The following is a 27,722-nucleotide window of genomic DNA, read 5'->3' on the forward strand; positions in this document are numbered from 1 at the left end:
CAATATCGCGGTGAATCTTCTGTGTTGTCATTAATTGCCAAAAATGTCCTATTTGCTGAATTTCAGATGTTTGACATCACTGAAGGGTTGCAGAATGATCTCTCAAGCACCTCTGCTTTCATCTCTCCCGAAAACTTGCGTCTGCTATAAATGCTCCACCCTCCTTTTCTAAACCTTCTGTATCTTTTGAATGTTACTTGTTCAAAGGAGCCCAAACTGGTAACTCTGTACTGACTCTCTCTCTACCACCTGCCTTTTAAGCAGTTATGGGAAAGCTTCTCTCTTATCCTGTAATAGTTTCAAGAAACTAAAAGCCTTAGGCGAAGGAACTTGTTGAAAGCTTTGTGAAAATCCATACAGACCATATCAACTTACATAAAGGCCTGCAGATTCTCACCGATTTGTGACTCACCCCTCATTAACTCTCTCATAATATATCGTAGTTATGCATATTCCAGTTTTCTTGTAATCTGCTTGATACGGAAGTCCCTATTTCCTTAGGCCAGTCCCACAATCCCTCTTTAGAAAAGCCTCACATTTGCCACTGTGCTTCCATCTAGTTTTGTGACCGATTTGAGCCTTATGGAACACGGTGCAACAGGCAAATTCAATTACTCCATGCTTGAGCTCCTCTAGAAATCAGCGAACACTTCCGTGCCTCGCAGCTTAGCACTACTCACTTTACCTGACTTACTGGTGTGCCAGCTGGAGGGTGAACCTAGGGAACTGCATCCATATCTAAGGCTCCCTGCCCCCTTTCCCACTTCCACAACAAACTGCCCCCGGCCTCGTCTTCCGCGGATGCCGGCAGCAAGCGTTAGAACCCAACGGCACCAGCTGTCCTACCACGAACACAGCTGCGGTGATCTCTCTTGGGATCAACTTTCTGATTTGCCCACACAAACACACTCCATTTTTTAGCGTGAATCGGAAACAAGAAAAATATTTCCTTTAACAGTGCCATTAGCATTTACGGATCCTGCCGAGATTTACAGCTTTGGGGCCAAAGCGACCCGCAAGTGGAGGCATCGGCAACGCTTGGGTGACGGCCGTGCACCCGCGCGCAGCCCCGTCGCGCTTGCCGGCTACGGCGTCCAGATCTCGGCGACGGGCTCCTCCGCAGCCACCCACAGCACGTGTGGAACCAAACGACTCTTCACCCCGCTTCATCCACCGAAGAGGCTGGATTCTGCTACACCCGAGGCAATAGTTCAGACAGCGGACGGACACACAGCGAGTCTTACACCAATTACGATATTTAATCACCAGTTGCCATGTCGTTCATCATGCTGTGCGGGAAGGTGTGGCAGGGAAGCCACCCTCTACCCCCGCGACTTCACCTGCAGCCGTGGGGCTGCGGTGCCCCCCGCGGGCGAGGCCCCGGCAGCTGGGCTGCGCTCACGGCCACAGAGCCCGCCAGCCAGCCGCGCCCGACCCGCGGGGCCTCGCCGGGGCCGGGCCCCGAGGGGCCTGCGGGTGGGGTCCTCCCCGCCGCCGGGTCCCCTGGCTCCCCTCCCGCAGCAGCCGCCGACCTGCCACGCCGCGCTGCCCGCCCCAGCCCCAGCCCCAGCCCCAGCCCGCCGGGGCAGGGGTAGGCGCCTCGCCCCCGCCGCCCCTCGGCCCCGCGGCGCCTGCTCCGGGCTGGGGGACCGCCGCTCTCCCTGCGCGGCCGCGGACCCCGGGCTCCGCCGGGACTCCGCCTCCCGCTGCCCGGCAGCCGCGGCCCCCCGGAGCGCCCGCGGCCGCCCCCTCACCTCGGTAGCGGCGGGAGGCGGCGTGGCAGGCGGTGAGAAGCAGGACGGCGCCCAGCGCCAGCGCCTTGGCGCTCCTCACGCTGAAGTAGTAGTTGATCTCCCGCTTGCCCAGGGTGTAGGCCAGGGCCGCCATCTTGCCTCCTCCATGACAACAGCGTGCGATGGAGCGGGCGGGCGCAGCGGGGCAGCACTGCGTCCCCGCGAGCGGCGAAGGCAGACCCCGCCGCCCGCCGCCGCCGTCCCCACCGCCGCGGCGGAGAGAAGCCCGACAGCCCGCGGCCGGGGCGGAGCCGCCGCCGCTTCCCCTCGGCCGCCAGCGGGCGGCCCCAGCGCTGCGCTCCCCGCCCCGCGGCGCCTGCCCGTGGGCTGGGCCCCAGGCCCGCGGCTGAGGGGGCGAGGCGGGGAGCTCGGTGGCCCCCGGAGCCCGGCTCGTCGCCGAGGGGTCGCTGGGGCTGTGCTCCGTGAAGGGGTGCCTGGGCGCGGTGCTGTGCCTGGCCCGGTACGTGACAGCTGGGCAGCACGGGGCTCTTCCCCGCGTAATGCGATCTTTAAACGCTTGTCGCTCTGCATTTGGCACGGCCGGCCCGGGCAGGGAGGCGTCGGCTCGCTCCGAACGCGGAGAACGCTGAGACACGCTCACAGGTCTACCTGCGTTCACACAGGGGGGGGGAAAAAGTGCGCGTTGCGAGTGAAATGCTGACACCTCACCCGAGGGAAAGCCGGTTCCTCCGCAGGCAGCTACTGGAGCGGTAACCGGGGCTTACCGGGGGTTCTCGCCCCCGGAGGCGGGGGTCAGAAATTGCCCGCCCGAGCCCCACCCGCCAGGCCCGGACCGGTGAGGGCGGGCCCGGGAAACACGTTTCCACGACATGCAGTGGTGGTACATAAACCGTATAAACCATACACAAACAAACATAAAAGTCGGGAAAAGTGTTCAGTATGTGTGCGCATAAATCTGGGAAATCCCCAGCGAGCAGCCACGCCTCGGGTTCGTGATGAAGTACTTACTGGGCTCGGCAGGTTTTGAAGTACTTGTTCTCCCTCAGATCCAGCAGAACTTTTTTAATTAGGAATGGGCAAAAAATTGAATGGAAAAAGGCGTTTTTTAACTGAGAGGGTAAATAATAATCATGAATTATCTGGATTTTGAACACACAAAAAATCCGGTTTTCATTTCACTGTCCTTTGATTTCCCTGTCATCCAGACAACACTGTTCTGGAAGTTCTGCAGATCGATGGATTTCATTATTCATGTAATAATATGTGAAAAAGCAGGTGGGGGAAAAAAAGTGAAACACCTAAAACGAAACTAGAAATTCTACATACTGCAAGAGAAAACAACAACAACAAAACAGAAGAAGATAAAGCATTGTGCAAACATAGTGCAATGCACATACAAGCTCTGAGTTCCAAGTGTTCTTCTGGTGTGCGCTGTTACTAGATATTCAGTGTGCATGCCATTTCCACCCAACCAATGTCTTTACTGTCAGCTTGTAATCTATATTTTTTCTTGTTCAATTCAGTCTGTTAATTCATTCAGTTTCTGAGCAATTTTCTTAAATAATAAAAACACTTTACTGTTTTGAAGTGCTCAGGCTTTTTCTCTCAGGGAGAGAGGAAAACAAGGTACCATGCAAACTCCCAAGTGTACAGATTTGTAGTTACTGGGGTATTTTTTTCTTCAAAAAAACTAGCAAAACTCCCCAAACAAACAAAAAAAACCCCAAATCTGATCATAGTATGGATTATTTTACTCCATAAATGAAAAATTCCCATTTGTGTATTGTTTTTTGGTCATGCAACATTCAAAAAGCCAAGGATTTTCAAAGCCTTCTTACTGTGAACAAACCTTACTATGTGTTAAAGTATTCCTGTTAGCAATTAGCTTGCTTTGCCTCATTTCACATTTGTTCAAGTAAGAGCTGCAAACATTTTACATTTTAGGAAGCAACTCAAATATCTTCAAACAGCTTCTGTAGCTGAAAGTATTCCCTAGAATATATTTTTGTAGCTCTTTACGTTGTTGCTCATTAACGATTCTTAACAGTCTTATGAAATGTGTCTTTCCTGCAGTCATTGAGGACCCAGATACTCTTTTTCATTTGTTTTTATAGCATTTATTCATGAACAAGTAAGACTTTTCATTCAAGCAAAATAGATTTACTTCAGCCTGTCTCATTCTGCAATGCAACTGTGTTAATTTTGCTGGCTGTGCTGGAAGTCTGCAAGGTGACTGACTGTGAGTGCAGCTCCTCAAAACTTAGCCCAATTAATGCTGGTACTGTGAGTGGCGTAGATGCAGAAAGCACAGAGCTCAACTGGAGCTCCCAAAGTGTTGACTCAGCTTCTCAGTTAGGATGGCTGCAGTGCCAAAAAGAATTCAGCTCTCTAATACGAGAAAGTCTCTCTGGAGAATTTCACTGATCTTCAACTAAATCAGCTGCTTCCTATGAAAGAACAGCAGAAATTAAAACGATATCAGAACAACCACACTTCTATTTGCAGATACCTCAGAAGATGACAGCATCCAGAGGCAGTAGCTCTGTCCCACAGCCTCTGGAAGGCTGTTTCAGATCTGCCACCTGCCACTGGAAGTCCCTGGGCAGTTCCTGTCCGCAGTGACACCGGCCTTCAGTGATGCCTGAAAACTCCACGTCTGGGTTACATCTCTGTTCTTTTGGGACTGTACAAATGCACGCTGATACTGCCACAGGTTAAGTACCTTAATTAAGACAAGCCACCTGTGTATTTTAATATTAAACATGTATGTGGATGTGAGCATCTGCTTTTGCTTCATCGCTCCTTTGGAGACATTGCTTAGGTGTTTGACAAGAGATATCTCCCACATTTCAGGCAGAAGCTGTTGGCTGAAGTGCCATGAGTTAGGAAGTGGTTTGCATGCGTGCAGTATTGCTTCTTACAGGTTTTTGACAAGCAATTTGAATCTGGCATCATTACATACACCTAAGTGATTCACACCAAAACCACTGTATATAACAGACATGATATAAAAGGCTAATTAGGGATTGCTAAGTACCCCGTGGAACCGACTCCAGCCATGAGCTGTTATTAGCTAGAAGCAGCTTTGCAATTTCCATGACATACCTGCTTTATTTTCCTGCCTGCTGGTAAACTTAGTGTGCTGGAAGTAAACCAGAAGTCTGCTGGCAATTCTGATCAGTCAAACCTCAGCTTTTGGTGTGCCGGTGCTAAAGCTGCCTGTTGGCTTTCTGCTTGTTCTTCTGGCAGCACCAAAGGCCGTCAGCGGGAGGGGAACCCCTGGGGCGACCGCAGCAAGAAGACCCAGCGAGCAGAGCAGCAGTTCCTCCGAGGGGCGGAGGAGAAGTGGCACTCCTGCTCGCACGGGGTCATGGCTGTCAATACCCCGAGTGAAAAGCCACAGGAGGGATTTCACATTTCTGTTTCCTACAGATGTAGCCTTGGTTTAACTGAATTAATTATTTTCATAAGAGACTGTGGTGTTATGTGTAGTCACTAATGACAGAAGCTAAAAAGATTACTGTGGGTTTTGGCTGTATTCGATTTGGTTTATCTTGCCTAACCCCACCCATTTATAGTGAAACAATCTATTTTAAACTAATCATCAACCTCCCTCTGTAGAAGTGGTGGAAGTAAGGCGCCTGTAATTTACTCATAAAATAGAATAAAGTGGATGACTTACCATTAGGAATGGCAACTCTCTGTTGAATTTAGATAATAAGTTTAAATTGGACCGATATCATTTACACATACATAATTTAGGTGAGATAATTCTTCTTTTACTGCTTCCTGACGTTGTTTGACAGGCTCAGTGTAAATGGAAGGAGAACTTTGTGCCATGGGTCAAACCTGCTGTGCACATGCGAGTTTGCTGATAAGCTCAGTCTAGAGCTGATAGATCTCTTTCTCTTGATTTTCCTGTTTTCAGCTTTACAGCCACATGTAGCTTCTGGAGTTAAATCTGCTGTCCTCAGGCAAAGGCATAAGGCAATCCCAAGGACTGTAAGCATGTAAGAACAGACAAACTAACTGTTATTGTATAAAGTCAGCTGTTACAATGAGCTGATATTTAAACATTCGTGGTCAGATGAATACTAAGGTATTCTCATGTGATGTTTTCTATTTAAAGTTTCTATATGCTTGTAGGAGTGGAATTAATTTTTCCCAGGTATATACAGTAAGGAATATAGGCACCAGAGCTGGAAGAAAAATTATCACTTACCTCTAATCTGTAAATTTCATAAGGGAAATGCTCATATGTTCATGAGGAACATACTGCTTGTCATAGTAACCGGAACATTCTCTACATTACTTTACAGGTTAAGTGTTGCATAATTAATTGGTAGAATCTGCCATACCCCAAACCATATCACATCTTAATTTAATTTGTGCAGCATTGTCAGATTGCTCTGGTCATATTGTAATTCCGGAAATAGAGCTGGATCTCCAACAGATTCCTGGGCAGAGCAATATTTTCAGTAGTGCAGATTTTGCTTCAGCAGCTTTTTTGTACTTGCCAAATGATGGCATCAGACATTTTAATTGCTGAGTTTTCAGCCTCATAATGGCAATCAATCTTATTGTAAGCATCAAGTTTCCATATGACGTGTGCATTCATCGTAGCTGTCTATTGCAAATATTTGATTACATTAATGAAGAGGGAGCATAGAGAGTAAGAAATTTCTTTCTCAGTGGACTTGTCCAGTTAAGCACTGTACCCTGAATAGTATCTCAGCCAAATACTGAAACAAATACGCCACCAAACCTGGGAGGTCTTGGAAATTCTATCACAAATCACTGCTTTTATAGATTTTCAATTTAGATGAGTTTCTTGGTATGCAAGTACTATTTTTTTCTGCTTTCCCCCTCTCTTCTCTTGACTTCTGGTTGAGAGAAAATGTCAGTCACGGTTAGTTCCTTGTCAAGCTGAGTTATTATTTTTTCATCAACACTTTGTTTTCACATTATTGCTCTTCCTGGTTCTCCCTTATGCTCCCAGATGTGTGTCTTTGAAATTCGAAATTCTTTATGTTTATGGGGCAGTCTTTGGAAGCCTACCCAGACACTGTCCAAGCTGTGTCACATTTGTGGAGCATTAGAAGCCTTCTCTTCTGGCTGCTGGCAATACAGATGCCATCCTGTAATTACCATGTTCTCTTTAAAACAAAGAGAGAGAGATCATTTCCACTTCTATCAGTGCGATCTCTAGTAAAAATCATTAACACTAATCATCATTAACGTTCTGTGTAGTACATTAGTAGTCTGTCTGATACTGGTCCATGAAAAAATACTTAGCCTTGAGTTCAAAAAGTCCTACATCAAAGTCTCGGGCAGCTTATGCTTAGTGTGCAGCTGTAACATACCCTGCCTCAACGGTCACGTATGTCACAGATGTCGGGAAGGTGTACTCTGATAAAAAGGCAAGGTACCTGTGTGAGTGAGAGCTGATTTTCATTTATTGATTACCAGGACAAGAAGCTGAGAGGCAATGAAGTTCCATGAAGAACTTTACAGAAGATACTGATTAGGGAAAATAGCAAATGAACTAAAACATTGTAATGTAATGTAATCAAAGATTACATGAAAGAAATATGTAGGCAGAATAGTTTTTTTAAATTTAATGTAAGGGAAAACAGCTTAGCACTAACTATTTCTACTTTTTAAAATGTTGAAGAACATTAGCTAAAGAAATGCTAGAAAAATACTAATGGGTGGTCCAGCTGTTAAGTATAAGTCTTGTCCGAGATTCTGGTGATGAGCTGTAGAAGATAAAAAATGCAGTACTTCTTGAAGTGCAAACATCTGAACGAGCATGGGATTCATCCCAGAAGAGCAGTGCCTGAGTGCACATCCCTCCTGGGGGTTAACAGCTAATCACTAATATAAAGCTGCATTACTACAAATATAACAGCAAAATATAACTGAGTTTTCATCCTTCTCTACGTCAACTAGATACGATCTTGAGTGTAATTTTTATACTTTGTGCAGACTGGACCAATCTGGTCTTGTTTCGTGCTCAAATTCCCGCTTCTCTGTTTCTCTTTCCCATGATATCATGTTGAAATACTTTAGGCCTAAAGATATAGTTTCTTAAATGTAATTTATAAGATCTTAGAAGATCTATTAAAGGCTGTTTAAAAGTCTGTTGACATGGCTACTTGTCCTCTATCACTCCTTGGACAGGCTTCACTCTTTCTGCTCTGGGAGGAATCTTTTTGCTCTGTGCTTGCACAGCACCTACTCTTACAGCTTTGTTCATGGCTTGTGCATATTGATACAGCTAAAAAGGTTTGCCTGTTACAGGATGTGCAGATGGCATGTGACCTTCCAGAAGCTGAGGAAACGACACAGGCTGAGGAAAAAATACTTGGTAAGAGTAAGAGAGAGATCAGGCTGCACGTGATATGAGTGCTGGCTGAAGGTAAAGCATCTCTGTAAATCGGTTGTTTTCATTCCCTTAATTCTTAAAGAATCAGTTCAGTTTTCAAAGCCTGGAGTCTGTAATGGGGTCAACAATCAATATAGGGCAAAGCACAGCAAGGAAAACAGTATGATTGACAGGAAAACAGTCAAAACCGAGAAAATGATCAAAAGAACTTCATGAAGAGGGTTAGATGAAGAGGCAAGCTGGATTTCCTGGCACAACAATGTTCACAAGCATAAAAGCAGTATAAGGAAGGAATGGCATTTTGAGAGCTGAAGGTAGGTAAAAAGCTGGAGCAAGAAGATGAAGCTTTTCTGTTAGAAAAGAAAGTGAGAAGTGAAGCAGCTGTTGTTGCCCACAATAAAGCCTGGAAAACTGGGCTAGGAAAATTCCCCAGTGGATAAGAAAACACTCAGACAGAAAACTAAATCCTTTGATCCTTGAGCCTGGACAGAAGCAAACTCCGATGACACAAAGGACATTTGGCCAAAGAAAAATTAAGGACAGTGTAAGTATTAATGATAAATGAAGAGATACTTCGCACTGACTAGAGAAACTGGAAGAATGTCCCACTGGGTTTCAGACCATAAACCTAAAAAACCCATTTTCACTCATGTGTGATTGCCACTATTTTTCTGCAATTCAGTGTTTCAGAACCTCTCCAAAATAGAAAGCAAAATATTAAATATACCTGTGTTGATCGGCAAATGCTTGTATAGGTTGTTTAATGCTGCTGGAGGGAGGCTGCAGAGCATGGCCACTGCGAGTACCCCAGCTCCGCAGAGCAGCTTTTAAGCTGCCTTCATGTTCTCAGCTGATGTTGCTTATCCAGCAATATTTCAGGCAGTGAAACTGGGTGATTGTAAAAGGGGCACGTATTTCCCTGTGGGACCAGCTAAGGATGCGAAGGTCTGTCTAGTTTATGGCACAAAAGTTAAAATGGAAAAGCCAAAATACGAGGAGCTGTGTTTGTGAATGAAAAATTGTAGTTTACTCTTATGGACACCAGTGCAAAAACAAACTTTTCTGAAATTACTAAATGTCTTGTCAGCTCTGATTTTTCCAAGCAACTGGTATTTTTATACTTGATCCTGCCATATTCTTTTAGAAGTGAAAACCAAGCTGTATTAGAAATGGAAGAAGTCAAGTTCTTATAAAGATATCTCCAGAAGGTCATTTCTCACTGCACTTGATATAACTGAATCTTTAGAGTTATGCTGATTTCCCAGGTTTCTTTAAATGAGTTTGAAATTCAGTGGAACCGGGCATGTGTGTCTGAGATCAGGGAGGAAATTATCCCTGTCTGTTGATTTTGATAGTGAGAGATTGAGCCTTTGGAGGATGGCTCTTTTCTCACTACTCAGAAGGAGAACCTGCCAGCCAATATAATTTCTCCAATAAGAGCAATCTTATTTATTTTCCCTTGTAATTTCTTACTGGAATTTGCAGGGTGCTGTTGAGTAGCTTTTGCATTTAAGCACTGAATTACTTAGATCCTATATGAAATGATCTACTACAATGAAACATTGTATTTCAAGGTTTTGTTCAGCTTGAAAGATTCTAGGATATCGTTCATTGTAATGTGGAGTACCTCTGCTGCGTGGAGTCAGTGTTTTAGGAAGGTAATTTTGTTTCAGGAAGGGAAATAATTTTTTATTACAAAGATAATTGTAGCCAGGGAGTCTCTGTGGCGCAATTGGTTAGCGCGTTCGGCTGTTAACCGAAAGGTTGGTGGTTCAAGCCCACCCAGGGACGGGTTCTCCCCTTTCCTCTGCACATGGCAGGGGCGTTGGAACTAGATGATTTTTATGGTCCCTTCCAAACCACTCCATGATTTTGTGGAACTTTGGAAAACAAATTCTCTGTTAGCCTCAGGCTTATTAAAACACTAGTTTGCTGAAGTATCACCAATGGATTAATAGACTAAAGTATTTCCATGGGTCATTATTTAAAGATTAAACTGCATAGAAACAGCTTAATTTAAGCAGAATATTACAGAGTATTCCTTAGGGTTCACATTGTTCTGTCATATCTGTGTGCTGCTCTGTTGGGTTGCTGTGAGCCCTGATGGGTCTACGTAATTTTATGATGTTGAAATGTAAACATGCATATACATAATATCAACATGGGCTACTGTGCAGCTCAGGCTTAGCAAAGATTTGTCATTTAGGAATTAACAGATAGCTGAGTAGTTGTGCCATTTCCGGAAATTTTGTGTAAAAGCCTGCTGAGTTGGAATCTGCAGGACAGGTGTTATTGTTTGCTCCTAGCTTTAAATCTCCTATGCATGGCACACTTCAATAATTGCTGTAATGACAAGCATTTGGATCTAAGTCTTTGATGTGATGTTTTTGCTTATGCTTTAAAAACACTTGTACTGGGAGGCTTAACTAACAGGATATGACTTTCTCTACAGCCTAAAACCGGAACAAATCTGTATGCAGAGAAACCACTGAAGCCTATATCCTTCAGCATCTCTCTCTTGTTACCATTTTATGTCAGCCCTTCTCTCACAGGGAAAACTGATAGGGCTCTCACTCCGCTGCCCATCTGCCTGTTTTCATGGTGCTTGCGAGAATTTAATCTTTGTGAGATATCTTCCTTTCTATAGTGCTGGAGCATAAGGATTTCAATAGTAGGAAAGGAGCAATCAAAATGCTGTTTTCAAAGCTGAAGCAAGAACTCCAGCATACTATCAGCTTGGGAGCAGGAAGGTGATAAAGGGGTGAACCAAGAAAAAATGCTGGCCTTGTTCTAGAGCAAAAGAGCAGCTAATAAAACCAGAAGAGATCTTTGGTCTTGTCTGTTGGCTTTGACCCTACAGATAAGGCACCAGTCTTAAAAACACCTCCTGGTTTTCAGAAGATATGCCCTCAAGGTGGCAGAAAAGTGCAAAATGACTTGAAAATCGAAAAGAAATCCCAGTTGTTTTTCAACACACTAGATCCAGATCATATTAGATAACCAGTCTAAAACTGTTATTTTTTAGAAGATCATGCTATCATAAATTTCAGAGCTTCAGATAGTAAAAGGCTATGAGTTTAACTGAAATATCTGTTAAACTTCGTATCCATGCTAAAAAACAGATGAAGGGGTCAGTAGGAATCAATGCAATTAGTCTTCATGTTGTGTTTGTTTGAACAGTGCACTATCGTGTTTGTGGCAAAGAGGTAAGGGAGTTATTTAGACAAAGCCCATAGAAAAGAGCTACAGAGTTGTTGCGTATGATATTTCTGTGGTATTTATGTAGAATTAACATAGAGATCAGGTTTATAGACTAAATTTCTGAAGCAGACGATAAGGAGAAGAAGGGAACACTGATATGGATCAGGAAAGAAGGTGAGAGAGAAACTCAGTTAATCCAAAGGTCAGTCCTTGGCCTGTAATTTTATTAACAGAGTGGTCACACCTGGAATGGATACCCAAGTCTTAATACAAAGAAGTGATCTATGAGATCCCGATGTACAGAAAACAGTAAGGCTATGGAGATGGTACTATCATTGTATACAGGACCAGAGAAACACCGGCTTAAACATGAGCAAGGTCTCAGAAACAGTATTGTTTGCCACTGGACATGCTTGTCAAAATGCTTATTTAATGGTTAACCTGCAGCAGGGGGTGGGATGGGCGGTAGGAATGTAATTCCTGAATCTCCAGGAGAGACAAAGAGCTCATACTCCCAAAGGAGCAGAGGGGATCCCAGCTCAGGAGGAGGGACGTGACACGCCAGTTCCTCTCACCTGGCAGAGAGCAGGCACAGGGCATGGAGCCAGCCAGGGACGTTCTCATCTGCAGGCACAAGCCACCAGCTTGTCTTGCGCAGGGAAGGAATTCTTGACCTGAAGATATTCAACAAATTGGAGACTACTAACTAAAACAACAGCTTCCAAAGTTGCAGGGACTAGATGAAATAAAGTATTTGAAGTCTGTACCCCAGAACCAAATATGGAACTGAAAAAGTTCAAAGGACCTCTTGTATCTATTTGCAAATGAAAGCAGCTGAGAGAGATGAAGATGATACAGGCTTTAATTCTACTCTTTGTGTACTGTGAGGCAGGGGCTCTGCGTGGGTGTGGTTTGCCCTCTTTGCTCCTCCTCAGGAGAGTAAGCAGAGGTCCTTTGGATCTCAGTGGAGAATCTGGTGAACCAATGATTTCAGGTATGTGCAACCTCTGTGGGAACTGAAATTTTAGATGACTGTGGTAAACCAAATATGGTGTAGAAATAATAGCTGTGGATGTTCTCTTGAACCAAGGAATTAGAGTTAGTCTTACTCCCTGTTGAATGCTAAAGGTAAAAATTAAGAAGGTAAAAAAGACTATCAACCAGAAACAATTTTATACATAAGAAATATTTTGCCTAAATTAAGGAAGGCTCTATGTGGATGACTCTTCTTGACACATACTCTAGGGACTGTGTAGCAAATTTACTGGGAATCACGAGCAGAGACTAACACCTTGAGATGCTAAATGCCTTAACCAAAAGGTCGTAGTAGGCCCACTTGGACAAAATTGCCCGGAAAAACCTATAATCATTATGGAGGGAGGATTTCATGAAGACAAAATCCTGTCCTTTAGACCACTAGGTAGAGAAGATCATTTACGCAATTAGGCTGTGACATGATTTTTCCCAGGCCTGAGAACTTGGCCATATTTACTGCTTCCGGGCAGAGTACAAAAAGCATTTGGGTGTGGCGGTGGGGTAATGGACAGATCCACTTCAGATAAAATCTAAGTGTAGGAGTAAAGCTGGCAGGGTGAGATAGTTTGCCATGGTGTTAAGGACAGAAGAAGTTATGGAAAGCAGAAGGGGATGGATATTCCTCCAGTAGTTATGAATGTGGTAGAACCACTTGAACAGAAAACCAAAACCAGAAAACCAAACTTCTACTGTGGCAATTTGTGGAGGAAATTTGTGCACTCCGTCAGTGAGGAGAGGGCATCCAAATCCATTCTCACCTCAGACTGGTTTGCTACCATTTTCCCACATTATGAACCTCGTGTTGACCCTGTATATATATTTGTGCAAACCATAACTGTCGATGGCCAAGTCCCACCATGAAGTCCAGAGGCTAATTTAGTTGGTTGTGAATAGTTTACTCAGACGTGGCTGCAGTTGTTAATGGCTTCTGCTTACGCCTCAGGACAAGGCTGTCTTTGCCTTGCAAAAAGAACTTTTAACCTTTCCAGAAGTGCAGGCAGACAACAGGAGGAAAAAGTTGAAACCTCACCCTGGATTAATATAAAATTAAATAGTCCAAAGTGATTCCAGTGTGAATGGATTGCTTAGGAGGAGAGGTGGTATGAAAGCTCTGCTTCTCCAATTGGTTTTCTCGTCTCAAAACACATGGTACGCTGAAGGGCTGAGGCCCTGACCATGAGAGCTGTGTGAGCATCTAGCAGTTTGTTAGGCAGTCAGAGAGGAAGAAAGAGACGCCTGTGAGATGTCGTCTTGAATTCCCTTTCTGCCACCTGTGTCCTCATAAACCTCAAAGCAGCACTGGAGAACAGAAGGAACCCTGTTCTGCAGTTCCTCTGTGAATTAAACCCTCTTTGCTCTGACCTGTTCCAGGTTGCTACCAAAGGTGCTGCGTACCTAGAATGACAGAAGTCCATCTGACAGCAGTGTCTTGGCACAGAGGTGGTTGCAGGAGGCTGATAGGTGAGGTACGAGCAGATGTTAACCAGCTTTTGGTTCGCTGAGGAGCTATTAATCAGGTGAATTTGCATCTGCTGTTTTGGATGCATAGAGCCTGACAACTAAAAGACTAAATTATTATCGTCTTGAGTCTTTTCTACCCCAAGCGAGACTGCAGTTTGCTGCCAGGAGCTTTCCTGGTTTAGATGGTTGTTCTTCTGATAAGCTAATATATTTGTAGGATGAGTTGTGATGCTGATATTTTGCAGAAAGAGCCCTTGGGATTTTCTTGGCCACAGGCAGCTCAGGAGATTTGGGTAGTAACCACGACAGTGAATTCAGGAAAAAAACCTAGAAAAATACCCTTTAGGGGCCGGTAATTCGTGGCCAAGTCAACAGGTGGTGCATGATGCGCGTGGAAAGGGCGAAGAACTGCTCCTGCTGTTTCGCTGAGGGTCTGAAGAACTGGCGTTGGGGATAACTTACTTCATTTCACCCAGAGAAACGGTTTTGGTAGCTTGAAAGCAGTAAGAAAATAAAATACACGTGCGTTTCTAAGATGGTGTTGACAATAATTGTTGGAATGAATTATATATATTGCAGATGTTTGTGTTCAAAATGGCGCTCAAATGTTGTATTTGTTTGTTTTGATACTTATGTTTGGCTTAATGAGAACCATCCTTTCATGGGGAGCTGGAGAGTAACACTTCAGCGTGGAATCATGTTTAGGAAATTTTGCTCATGTAACACCTGTATTCAACCACCTGTTTTCCAGGGAAGGACAAATTTACTCCAGCCTAAGGATCTGGAAATACAGTCATTTCTGTGGAAGATCTTTGTTTATGCACCACATACTGCGTTCATTTTACATCTGAGATTTATGGGGGAGCAATACAGAAAATCAGTGGTATTTCAATGAGCTTGTAACGAAGCCTGAGTAAAGCTAGATGAGCTAGAGATTACTTCTGGTACAATGTCTAAGAATTTCTTTATTTGAACTTGCTGTTATCTCATTGTTTGAAACTGGTATACATTATTCTGATACTGTAAAACACTGCATAAAGTGCGTGGCAGAAAAACAGTTTCTAGGAGATCCTGTCTGAAACCACTAAGCACAACAGCAAAACTAATCAAAAGTCACGTCAAATGCTGCAGTTTAAAGATGTGTGGCGGGAATGTAGATCTGTTAATCTGTTAATTATGTTTTGCCCCTTACAATTGATGGAAATTTGTCTGTTCATAGTCTTTGGCACAGTATTCATATTTTAAACTGCTAAACAGATATCTTTAAGATAGTTGTCCATAGCTCATGATTCTCTCCCCAGCGAAGCAGCCTGCACAGTTACAACTGTCCCTTCTGCGACAGCTTTCCACGTTTCGAAGTTTCTTCTTGCTTTGCCTTGGTTGAATTTATGGTGTTCTCATCAACTCTATTTTTTACCTACTTACGCCACATTCGTGCGAAAGCCCATGCTACAGGGAGCCCGGCGTGCTGCAGCGGAGCCTGCTGAGATGGGAAACAGCGTGTATCAGCCTGTCGCTGGGCGCAGGAGAACAAGCTATGCCCAGGAGGAGCAGGGGAAGGGGAGATTGAACTCATCGCTCCCTGGCAACTGCTGTGTCGTTGGATTCCTGCTTACCCAAATGATTCCCCTGCGTACTGGGATCACAGGCTGACTGAGAGGGAGTTGTGCTCATGGAAATACGTGCTTATAAAAGTGCAAACCAGCCCCAAGAGATGTTGCCCATCACAACTAGTAAAATTTAGGTGTCAAGAGTACTACGTAGCAAGCCCAGTTCTTACACACAGAGGCACTTTAAAAATTTCTGAAGACTTTTTGGTAAGATTTATGGATACAGTAAGGAATATTTTCACTGGAGGCATCAGCACCTGCCAGCAGGAGCCTTTTAATCTCTGTCCCTCTCCTGGGGAAATGGCATGAGGAACTGATGGACCGGATGCATTTATTGATCACATGAGTGGGTGATCAGTCCCATAGAGTCCAGGGAGGAAAATCGTCTGAACGCTGCCATCCTTTAGTTTCTTCAACGCTGTGCACAGCATAAGCAAAACGCTTGGTTGGGCAATAAGTTCTGATGAGCTCAAAACCTGCAGGCCAAACTAAGCATCTTCCCAGTGCTAATGAGCCTAGAAGCTGTGAGGGAGGTGCTATGTATTTTTTTCTGGTTTAATTTCCAAATGGGTCCACTTTTGTGGTGAAGGTGTGAAAACACAGAAGAATTTGGATGTTACCAATGGGCTGGTAGAAAGGAAGTGTTCTGTGCCTAGCAGGACGTGCTGTGGAGTAGATCACAGAGTGAAGGAGAAAGCAGATGACAAAAGAGACAGCATTTTCCCTTTGCAGTTTCCTTTCTGAACCTCAAGTGTTACTTTAACCTTGGGTTCTTTCTTTGCTTCTCAGGCAGCCATATGCGACCTCCTACTCCTAGCAATAACCTTTGCACACATCCTAGTGGATTACATAGACTGGGCAATGTAATTTTATCTCTTCAGTCCTTGTAGGAACTTTCTGGCATGTTGATAATCTACATGAGAAAAGAAACTCTTACCATTTTAAAGTATTTAATTATTTTCTTTTTACAACAACATCAAAAAATGTATTTTGAAATACTAAGACAATGATTGAAACACTAACACTTCAAGAATCATCATGGTCCAATGAATAAATGCAGGTGTTTACCTGCAGTATGTTTTACTCACTTAAGAAGAAATGGGCTGCATTCTATCATGGCAATTCCTCTTCCGTTAATTCCGTGCACACAGCAGCTGCGCTTAGGGCCACGTTTTGATATTTGCCCTTTTTTCCTTAATCAAATAATTGCAAGCAAGAATGAAAAACTTTCTTTGGAAAGATTTTTTAGTCCTTATTCCTCCTTGCACTGTTTGGCGCTGCCTTCAGACTCCCAGCCGCTAACCTCTGGAGCGGCGCTTTCTTCAGGTCACAGGGACCTTCTTCTGGGTGTTTTCTTCATGCTTCCCTTGGGGGTTCCTGCTGACTAAGCCCGTCTCACCTCTCCCCTTATCTGCTTTTGCTGTTGTCCTCATGGTCCTTTCTATGTTCTCCCAAGCATCTTCCCAATTCCAAAAACATGGCTGTTGGAATTGCAGTTTATTTCAGGTTTTCAGAAAAGCACTGTATGACAGCAGTCTCTTAAAAGGCCTCGGGTAAGAACAGGCTTTGCTTCTAATGGTATTTTTTTTGACAGTAAATTATTAAGGCTAGCAACAGCAGATAGTTCTGTGCCTCATACAGAACTGAAAGAACTATAGGGGCTTAACAAACCCTGAGCTTCCTGACAAGCAACTAAATTTAGACTTTCTTTGCAGGGACTTCTACACATCATTTCAAAAGCACACAGCACAGTCTGCTGACGACAGCACGACAGCAGCCAGCACAGCTCTCTCAACACCAAGGAGCTTTATCTGCAAGTGTAAGCCAGGAGCCTGATTTTCCTTCTTTTGGCCATTAATCCTGCTTAGCATATGGAAAAAAGGAAGGAATTATTTCTGCTTTTGAACTTCTCATACTATGAGAACAGAACTACTGAATTTTTTTTCAGAGTGGACTTTTCAAAAGGTGGTGTTGAAACGAGGAGTTGACCAGGCACTCACACCCTTAGGACAGTTGTAGGCAGGCTTCAGATGCTCTAAGCAAATGTTTTAGAGCACTGGGCTAAGCCAGTTGCAGTAATGCAAGCACACTGCAAATTCTGGGTATGAACAGCTGCCAATGCATCTAAGCAAGTAACTTAACTCACTAAATAGTTTCTTTTGGAACACTGGACATGCTTTATTTAACTTTTTCACAATTTATTTAAACATCTCACATATACAAAATACATTTTCTTTCTTTTTTGAGAAATGGTGACTTTTTTTTACCCATTGTAGAAGATGGAAATGAGATTTGAAAGCAGGAGCACCTGATTTTGGAGGAAGAGGACGAAGATGAGGGAAAAATGATCCACATGCTTAAGCTGCGGGTGAGACAGGACATTCTAAGTTTTGAGAGAGACTTCAAAGAAACAATGAAGTGATACTTTAAATGCTACGAGCACCATTGAAGTTCAAGTATTGGAAAGACACTCTGTAATAATGCGATTAGCACCACTGTATTTTGAGTGGAACTGAAAGTACCTCAAATCATACGGAGAAGTAACTATAAAAGATGTGGATCACACTTGATTTAGTGTATGAGGTAGCTTAAACCTTCGGAAGTCATGGTTTTAAACTTCTTCTGTGGAAGATATTCAAAGGCCACAAGTGGTGCAAACTTTCATGATTTTTTTATTTTGTTTTTTTTTTTTCTTTACAAAGGTTGACATTTCCCAAAGCAAGGTGTTAAATCTTGAAAGACTTCCAAGTCCTTTTGGGGCTGTATTAAATTTCATTGCACAATGCTCCAATCAATTCTTCTCCTTCTCTTTCGCCCAGAGTTTAAGCAAGTAGATGAACAGAAGAAATGGAAGGAGTCAGCTTTCATTATAAAATGAAATGACAAGAGAATAATTTGGGAGACGCTTTAAGTTAATTTTAGTTCATTCATTTGAAACAGACTGGGCCAACCTCCACTCTGAATTCTTGGTCAGCGCCGCCAATATCCAAAGGTGCAATGTCAAGGATGGGCAAGCGAGATGGCTTATTTGTTCTGTATTCAATGATCGTTTTGCCCCATTCATTGTTCTTTCTCTGCAAGAGAAGATTCATTACAGTCGTTATTGCATTTTTCATAGTAGTGATCATTGTTTCATCTGAATGGACAATTTCTGAAAGAATTTCATCTTAATTTTGCTGCCATAGTTTGCAAATCAGATACCCATATCCAACTATTTAAATCTCTGATACAGAGAAAAAATTTACTTTAATCTTCTGAAGTCACATAAACTACTGATGTTAAATCCCAGAGAACAACCCTGGCTGAGTTTTTCAGGACTTAAAGATGCTGCCCCTCCTATGGCTTGTGCAAGATTTCCTCATCAGTCTTCAGCTTACACAGAATTTGGGTCTGGTCCCTCTGAAAAGCTTTTTCTTTTTTGTCACACTGGACAGGACAAGGTAGGATTTGTTTGTAGCCCAGTCCTTCCCACTTGTTAAAGATCTGGCATAGTTGGTTTTGTAGGCTATTTATCTTCACTGCGTAAAATTTTGTGGGTCTGGCTGATAATCCAATTCTGAATCAAAGCACAACTCTGTCCCTATTCACATGCTTAAGCATTGGCAATCATGGTGCCTATGGTTTCTGTGTTACTTACAGAGCAGCCATCCTCAAGAACACTGAAAGTGAATCTGCTGTTGCCTTCAGCTCGTAGTTCAACATCGTTGGATCCCTGCAGTATAACAGCCTTTTTAAGGTTGCCAGTTTCCTCATCCATGTAGGCAATGCTGTTCTTGCAGTGGTAGGTGAGGTTCTGGGAGGCGTGGTTGGCCAGCAGACGCATGAAGGCAAGCTGGGTGGCCATTTCCTTTGAGGTCACTCCTTCATCATTGTACTCAAACTGAAAAACAGAAAGGAACCCAGTCAGGTGTATTGCTGAGGAATGGTGGATGTTTGTAATGGAAGTATGTGATATTTGCTCTAGGAGCATTAAAAAAAAATAAATCCCGTAAGTCTGCAATCACCTGTCTATTGCAACTAAAGAGCATCAAATAAAACCAGTAGGAGGTAGGGTGAAAAACAGACATGACTGGATGTAGTTAAACTGTAAAACTCTGTTCCAGGACAGGATGTCGACAGTTTATGTGGACTCAAAGAGAAGATCAGACAAGTTCAAGGAAGAGAAATCTATTGTTTCCATAGATACACAGAAACTATGCCTGTCTCAAGAAAACTCTGAATCTTTTTTTGAGCCTAATAGAATAGTGTCTGTGGATATTAAAAATGTTTACTTCATTCTTATACTCTTTTACAGCATCTACTTTTAACCACTGTAAGAAATAGGACCCTAGATTACTCTGGACCCTTGTTCTGACCCAGTGTGATCAATCTCATGATCTTATATTAAAGATCGTGGACACTGTGATTTCATCGTAAGATCAACTCCATTTCATTTAGGAATTATGTAATTGGATCTCCTCAGCTGTACAGAAGTGATTTATTTGCAGTTGGCTGGTGCAGTGTCTAATGTGCAAGTAGACACATTTCTTGGTTCTACTCACACTGGCAATTCTGAATGTCACGATAGTATACACTCAGGATCTGTGACATGTAATACAAATATTTTTCCAGGAACAGTGTCATATGTAAAAATTTCAATTGAAAGAATAAGCAAAGATGGTTTTCTTACTCTTTCAGACAATTTCTGGACTGTCTTTATACTAATGTACTATATTCCAGTCCAGGCTTCCCTTAGTAATAGCCATTAGTCATGCTGAATTGATCATCTGCAGACACCAAGAAAAATCAGAACACTGAGAAATCCTTTTAGCAAATTATGATCCAAACTAGAACTGGAGCTCTGTTCCCTTGAGATAAAAGGTAGTTCCCTTTTTCGTATTTCTCCTCAAAGAGAGTTTAATTTACGTATTTGCTTGCTGCGAGTCAGTGAATTGGGAATTGTTCAGACAGCACTGTAGGAAACAGTCATCCTCCCATCCATCACTTACCTGGCTGCCACCATTGATAGTTTCACCAAGCCATACATGCTTATTGTCCTTGGAATTCTTGTTGACATACCAGTTCTTAGCGGGAATAGTGTCAGGGTTGGCATGGATGCAAGTCTCACCAGTGGCAAAGTCACAGTATGCTCTAATGGCGTCTGCAGAGCAGCCTTGGTTAGGATCAATCCAGTAGAAGCCTGCCATTGCAGAAAGAAGTGCAAACAATAGTTCACTCCACCTAAGATTTGCATTCAGTTTATATTCACTTATTTGATATAGGAACTCAGAGACAGGTCATAAATATCATAAGTAGGTACAATATTAAGGAGATAACTGGGATAAATACATATTTTAGATTGTTAATGTATAAGAGACTGTATTTGAAAGCTAGGGTTAAATATTTTTGTACAGTTTTGAAAAATATTTGCAATAGTTGCACAACAATAGCTATAAAGAGCTTTTCAGAATGTCCTTGTATCTATTTTCAGTGGAGGCAGAGAGAACTTCTTCATTGGTCATTTAGTATTTTCACTGGGTGGCCAAGGATACCATTAATCCAAGCAAGCTAACAAGCTGGAAGCACCCTCTGAGCCAGAAAGGGCAAATAACTGGCACTAACATACCGCTGCTCCATTCTGGGTGGCTAAGTCTTAGGTCACGGCAGGTGCGAGCTGGGTTCTTTTTGGAGCCTTCTGGGGTCAGCAGGGTCTCAATTTGGTTGTTCAATGTTTTCAGAGTGGCATCAACTTCATAATCCTTGGGTCTGAGAGAAGGCTGATCAGCCCGGTAGTATTCTGCATCATAGCCAACTTCATATCCACCACCATTGGGACCAGGGGGACCAGGGGGACCAGGAGGACCAGGAGGACCCTAAAGTTTTTCAAAAGCAAAAGACAAGAAGCATTCTGTTAGACATGTGGTTCTCTCAAATGCTGCCACACGTGCAAAGTCCTATTAACTCCTAGCACCCTCAGCTCTAATCTGAGGCCGCACATATGGACCTGCCCTGTGGCGAATACTGTGGGCTCAAGAAGTAGAAGGTGCACAGTGTAGGACTATCATATCTTCTTTGTGTGTTTGCTGCCTGGCCATATGGAGTGAATAAGGACTTCAGGTTTAGACCAATTCGGCAAATGTTTCATGTTAAATAACAACAGACATTTGTAAGTTGTTTTTGTTTTTTTTTTTTTTTAAATAAACAAATCCACATATTTTCCTAAACTGCTAGGCTTTTGAAGTGATTCTCTTGTAACTGTGACATAAATGTGTTAAATCAACAGAAAATAAGTTATACTCACAACAGGGCCTTGGCTACCATGAGAGCCACGCACACCAGCAGGGCCAATAGGTCCAGGGAGACCATTGCGACCATCTTTACCAGGGGGACCAGAAGGACCAGGTGGACCCTAAAAGGAAACTCAAACAGTTTCATGACAGTAGGAAACATTACAAATAGAGATTCATATAAATGGGAGTGTACATATATATTACATGAAAGGAATGACACAGTTATTTGAATATCCTCTTAAATTCACTTACCCTTGGGCCAGCAGGGCCGGTGTTACCAGGAGGACCTTGATCACCATGCTGGCCCTATTGGGAAAGATACATGCATAGTCATTAAAACAATGCAGTGGCACACATTTGTATTAGTATGATTCAAGAAGAGGCTATAGTCAGCATGTGTATTTGGGCTCAGAGAATGGGAATCTAGGACTGATGGCATTTACTGGTGGAGTTCAGCTACAAAACACCTGCTTTGGAGAGGGAGGAAAGAGAGTGTAAAGAGGTATTTAAGGAGATAACCTATAAAAGTCTCTATATTGTTTCTTCAGATTTTCAGAGGAAGCTTTAAAATGAAAGTTAGAATTCCTAAAGAGGATACCAGATTTAAAGGGAAGAACATTTACAAATTACTTCTGCTCGTCTATGATACGAAGGCTTTACAATTTCTGGCCAAAATAAGAAATAAAATAAAGGCAGAACTTTTTGAAATCTGTGCTAGCCAAATGCAGTCGAGTTTCAGGGCAGCTAATGGTACTCATAGTTCTAAAGCCAACTATCAATGGCAATATCAAAAATTACCATTTTATGTGAAGAGAGTTGAGTGTTAAAGAGAATCTTATGGCCTTCAAAAGATAACACAGAGTGGAGCAAGCAGTATCAACCCACTGGGTTGTGCATATGTAATTCCACACTAGGGTGATATTATTTCCTTTATTTGCTCTTTATATTCGAAGTACTGAAAATCATTTACTTACAGCAAGACCAGGAAGACCTTGCAATCCATTGTGCCCCTTCAAGCCAGGCAGACCTCTAGGCCCTTTATCACCAGGTTCACCTTTCTCACCACGTGGACCTTGTGGGCCCTAGGAAAGGATACAGGTGTCAGGGGAATGAAATAGAAGGCTTCAAGGATATACTACTGCCAAAGCAAGAATTAAGCTTGAGCATTCTACATTATGCCCTAGGTTGCCCCTGATATATATATATGTACATCCTGTTGACACACCCAAGAAGAATGTCAATCCCAAAAGCTTCCAGATCTGTCCCATAAAAGAGAACGTTGATTGAGTCTAGGTCTATAAATATTCACAGCTCCTTAAGAACCACTTTTTGGGCCCATATCTTGAGCACAGTCATGAGTCCTTATTAGTAAAGCATGTTTTCCCTGCTTGCATCAGTGTGGTAATGTACTTATAAATCAGACTTACAGCAAGACCTCTTGGACCAAAAGCACCAGCAGGACCGACAACGCCAACAGGACCCTGAAACAGGAACAGAAAATGCATGTTACTGCTGTATATTATACCTAATAAAGGTTCCGTGCTCAGCACACTTCTGCAGAAAGCAAAGTTATTATCCATATATTGTAGGGGTTTGATGTATAATGTATATATATGATGGACAAAAGTTACTCCTGTGTTTATCAAAAAAGTTAAGGTTTTATCAACTTACAGGATCACCACGGTTTCCAGGCTTTCCAGAAGGACCAACTTGGCCATGAGGACCAGGAGCACCGAGAGCACCACTGGGACCAGGGCTACCAGGAGCACCACGCTCACCCTGGGAACAAAGGAGTGCAAAGGGAGAGACAGTGTGTTACTACTGACTTACACATATTGGAATATTTCTTCCATGATTATGAAATAAAAGAAAAGAACAAGTTACCTTGAAACCAGGAGCACCATCACGGCCTGGAGGACCATCGTTACCAGGATTGCCCTGTTAAGATACCATGAAAAAGTGTTAAATTCCATCAACCTTCATCTCACATGGAACTGTCAGTCTAATTGCTCCCAAGGAGAGTAAGAAGACATTGAGACGGGACAGCATAAAACCTGAAGACAACAAACTCTTCCTTATAGATGCCACTCTCAAATCCCCTAGATAAATTAATGTTCTCAAAAAAACAAGATGGTCTTCCAATACTTTAGGCTTTACAAGTTCAGTTTAGAAGAAAATTACTGGGCTTTGCTGTATTTCTCTAAACGAAAAGGTCAAGACAATAGTGGTCTTCATCTAGCTTGCACCCTTGTAAAACTAAGACCTACTTTTTAGATGAAAAATGCCAGTGGCAAGAAAAGGATTTCAACAGTAGTCACAGCTAAATTACTTTGTTGTGGTACTTCACAAGCTTATACGGCTTCTTTTGTGAATGTTAATTTCACTTCAGCTGTTTCACTGTGTACACTAGCAAACCTTTTCCTTCAGAAAATTCCAATGGAACAGAAAGTTTATTTCTTTTTAATACTTCTAAAATAAAATTACTACTCTGATGTCTTTGCAATCCTGTGAGTCTCAGGACTCACGGGAGTCCTGTATTAACAGTGCTTTGCGTTGTTAAATAAGCTTCCCTGATAAGGACCAGAGAAAGCTTAATAAAGTTACCCTTACACGAGACAAGATAACGTCTTAATACTTCACTTTAAAGGTTCTTATAGTGTAAGTCATGTACAGCCACTTCATGGATACCTGTCTTCAAGGTGAACTACTAACTTGGATGGTTAAAGTGGATGGATAAGTTTATTTGCTGCTCTGTGAAGAACTGGGAGCAGGGTCCTGTCCTCCAAGTAATCACTCATAAGGCAGGGCATTAGAGGGTGATTATTCCAGTGTTGCCACATTCCCCTTTCTGCACAGGACTCAGGTCCTCCATTGTGTCTTAACCTGCGCTGACCTCTGCAGTTCAGCAGTACCTGCTGCACAGGCCAGAGTTTATTCCATCGTGTTTTTAGCTTACAAACATACTTTACATTTTATGGTGAGGGAATGCACATTGGGAAATGTTATACAGCTCAGCCACAATGGTAAAGTGTATCTCTTTTGTTAGATCTCCAAAACAGTGCTGAGTGTTGCACAAGTCCAATAACTGAATTCTAACATTTTGTGTAACGTGCTTCATATGCCTTCTGAATGGGCCTTACATTAAAAAACACGTCTTTAATACCATGTATCACTAGATCCCTCAAGTAAAAGTGACTGCAATTTTTATACTTCCCTGCAAGATATGTATATTGCATCTAAGACGATGCTTAAGAAAATTTGCTCATAACAAGCTTTCCTTATATATTCTGCTTGTAGCCAAAACCTTATCCCCTGGGATGTACTATTTTTCCCATTTCCAACAATGAAGTAATCTTCTTCACACTCCATCTTTCTTGGCAATTAAGTAAAAAGTCAAAAGATTCTGATAGTGTCTCCAGGATGTATGTCAGACACAACTTGTGCCTTGAAGAATTTGTCACCTAGTTGTGGGTGGGAATCTATGGCTATTAGAATCCTGCTGTAATTTTCCCTGAAGACACTGGAAGGTACAAATTTGCTAGCAGAACAACCTCCAGCTGCATCCATCTATTCTGCATATTTGTGTTTGACTTAGAATAAAAGAAAAGCAATCCTGAAAAGGAAATAAGACATAGCTTACATCACGACCAGCTTCACCAGGAGCACCATTTGGACCAGGAGAACCCACAGGACCAGAGGGACCACGGGCACCAGGAGGACCAGAAACACCCAGGGGACCAGGTTCACCCTAATACAAGAATAGTGGTAACAAAATGTGACATTATAATACAACATGAACCAGTCTTACAGAACTTATGGCATGTATCTATAAGAAACATTTCTCTGCAATTGATTCTGGAAGTAAAACAGATCCAGGACACACGAAACATACCTAACTATACCAATATTATCTTCATTCTAAACTTTCTACCTTTTCTCTCAGAAACCTCTGATACCATTCAAAAATATGCTCACCTGCAGACACAAGTCTTGCTGGTCTGCAACAAGCAATAATTTCTTCCACTGCTCTAAATCTTTTAGGTCCATATCCTCTGTTAGCAGTAGCAATGGAAACAGAAGAATCTACATCTCCTTTTCCATGGTTTCCCTTAAGAACAGACCTCAGCTTCTTTCTTTACATCTATCTGTTTAAAGCAGTTAACTAGTTGCATACTCACTGTTGCTCCAGAGATGCCTGGAAGACCACGTTCTCCCCGAGAGCCAGGCAGACCGAGGATACCAGGAGCACCAAGAATACCCTGAGGACCTGGGCTACCAGGAGGACCCTATGACAAGAAGATAATATTTCTATGAACAGAGAAAAATAAATTTTTATAGCCTCCACATTTCTCATTTGTTTTGCTCTACAACAGTACTAACTGTGTCCCCGTGCTAGTTCCTGCATGGAAGTTGTAATCAAGCCATAAGACTTTAAACTCCAAAACTAAAGTCTGTAAGAATGCAGTGCTGGTTATACTCCCCTCACAACTGTTTTCCAGTGAAAACATTCTTTCTGAACAACACCATGCACATGCTTTTTCCCTTCACCTTTAATAACAGCAAGTGATGCCTGAAAATTGGGGTATTCAGTATAGAGGAGATGTCTATCTGAGGGGATTCCACAGCCAAGAGACTGAGCATCTGACGCTGATCCTGAGATAGCCTCAGAAGATCTATAGGTGGTACCTGACATCTGCAAACATCCCTTAGAGCTCTCTACTGACTATTTGAAAGGTAAAGGTTGTTTAGTTAAGTACTTCCATTTCCTTGAAATGATACTAAACTTGGCAAGTAATCATCCTGACGGATTCCCCTAAATTATTATCCTAACTTACAGTCAGACCTACTACTTCAATTATGTTTTTCATAACTGAAATTAAATTAGACCATAACAATTAGAAAATGCATTGCTTTATACGGGATATTAAAGGGCAAATTTTCAATTGTCACTTTCAAAATTTTAACATACACATCTGACAATGACATTGAAGGTTTCATTCTTAGCTGCAACTTCTGCAGATCACAGAAGAAATTTCTGTACATTTTTATTGAGAAACAACAGAGTGGTAATTCACACAAGTGCATATTTCCATAAGACAGAAATGTGTTTGACTTTAAAAACGCCAGTAATTCTGGATATGCAGGTTTAAAGACACTCAAAATTAATTTATTTATCTGCATAATTCTAAGCCACCCTGGGCTCAGACAAGTTTAACCTTGTGATCCCCACCAATTAGAGTTTCTGATGCAGATATAAATTAAGATTGTTCTATACGGATGTTCACATGTTCCTCATTTTTCCAGCCATGATGCTCAATTTCAGAGCAGGAGACTCTTCTTTCCTTTCTCAAACTAAGTAGCAATTTATTCTGCAGTTAGCCTTGTTGCTTTCACTTGGGCTACGCGCAGAGAAAGATGCAACTCACCACAAGAAAAAAAAAACTGAGAAAAACCTGACCAAGAGACAAGGTTCCCTTTTAATGGCATGTTTGTCAAACATGTCTATAAACAATTTCTTGAGTTTCAATGCAGCTTCTACCCTTTTACTTGAAAGCTTTGGCAAATTTGTGGATAAAAGAAAAGCCCTTCGCAAATACCAAAACTGTCTTAGAAGTCATAACATTTACCTGAAGAGAAACATTTTTAATGAGATGTGATACTCAGTAACTTACAGCAGCACCAGCCTCTCCAGATGGACCTTTCTCACCAGCAAAACCAGGTGGGCCAGCGATACCTTGTTCACCAGTACGGCCAACTGGACCAACATCACCACGTAGACCTCTAGCACCATCTTTGCCAGCTGGGCCAGGAGGACCAGGGGGACCAGTGATGCCCTAGGATTGAGCATGAATATGAAATCATTACAATATAGACCCATTATCTGGGGACAACAGAGATAAGTTTTATTTTATGTCTGTGTACAAATATTGTGCTTTGCAATAAACAGGTTATCGGCTGTTCTGAAGCAGCAACTTCTATTGCTTTTGTTAGCAGTGGATAGCAG

At 42.6% G+C, this 27,722-nt stretch overlaps 2 protein-coding genes and 1 non-coding gene across 4 annotated transcripts in view; 1 reads left to right on the forward strand and 2 right to left on the reverse strand.

Moving 5' to 3' along the window:
• CASD1 (CAS1 domain sialic acid O acetyltransferase 1) overlaps window positions 1-2,026 on the reverse strand; it is a 32,673-nt gene extending 30,647 nt beyond the window's left edge. For both annotated transcript variants that reach the window (XM_075419325.1, XM_075419324.1), the window contains exon 1: window positions 1,755-2,026. In XM_075419325.1, the coding sequence (XP_075275440.1) occupies window positions 1,755-1,887 (133 nt within the window). In that variant the 5' untranslated portion in view covers window positions 1,888-2,026. The remainder of the gene's footprint in view (window positions 1-1,754) is intronic.
• A 7,833-nt stretch (window positions 2,027-9,859) lies between these two features.
• On the forward strand, window positions 9,860-9,933 carry TRNAN-GUU (transfer RNA asparagine (anticodon GUU)). Its single transcript has one exon. It is a non-coding gene; the product is annotated as a tRNA-Asn (tRNA).
• Window positions 9,934-17,627: 7,694 nt separating this feature from the next.
• COL1A2 (collagen type I alpha 2 chain) overlaps window positions 17,628-27,722 on the reverse strand; it is a 41,845-nt gene continuing 31,750 nt past the window's right edge. Inside the window, exons 40-52 of the mRNA XM_009936134.2 lie at window positions 27,391-27,552; window positions 25,897-26,004; window positions 25,359-25,466; window positions 23,603-23,656; window positions 23,390-23,497; window positions 23,146-23,199; window positions 22,693-22,800; window positions 21,971-22,024; window positions 21,730-21,837; window positions 21,055-21,301; window positions 20,438-20,628; window positions 19,087-19,329; window positions 17,628-18,523 (exon numbers count right to left, since the gene is read on the reverse strand). Of these exons, the coding sequence (XP_009934436.2) occupies window positions 18,377-18,523; window positions 19,087-19,329; window positions 20,438-20,628; window positions 21,055-21,301; window positions 21,730-21,837; window positions 21,971-22,024; window positions 22,693-22,800; window positions 23,146-23,199; window positions 23,390-23,497; window positions 23,603-23,656; window positions 25,359-25,466; window positions 25,897-26,004; window positions 27,391-27,552 (1,692 nt within the window). The 3' untranslated portion in view covers window positions 17,628-18,376. The remainder of the gene's footprint in view (window positions 18,524-19,086; window positions 19,330-20,437; window positions 20,629-21,054; window positions 21,302-21,729; window positions 21,838-21,970; window positions 22,025-22,692; window positions 22,801-23,145; window positions 23,200-23,389; window positions 23,498-23,602; window positions 23,657-25,358; window positions 25,467-25,896; window positions 26,005-27,390; window positions 27,553-27,722) is intronic.

Source organism: Opisthocomus hoazin, chromosome 4 (assembly GCF_030867145.1).
Source record: "Opisthocomus hoazin isolate bOpiHoa1 chromosome 4, bOpiHoa1.hap1, whole genome shotgun sequence".
Classification (NCBI taxonomy): Eukaryota; Metazoa; Chordata; class Aves; order Opisthocomiformes; family Opisthocomidae; genus Opisthocomus; species Opisthocomus hoazin.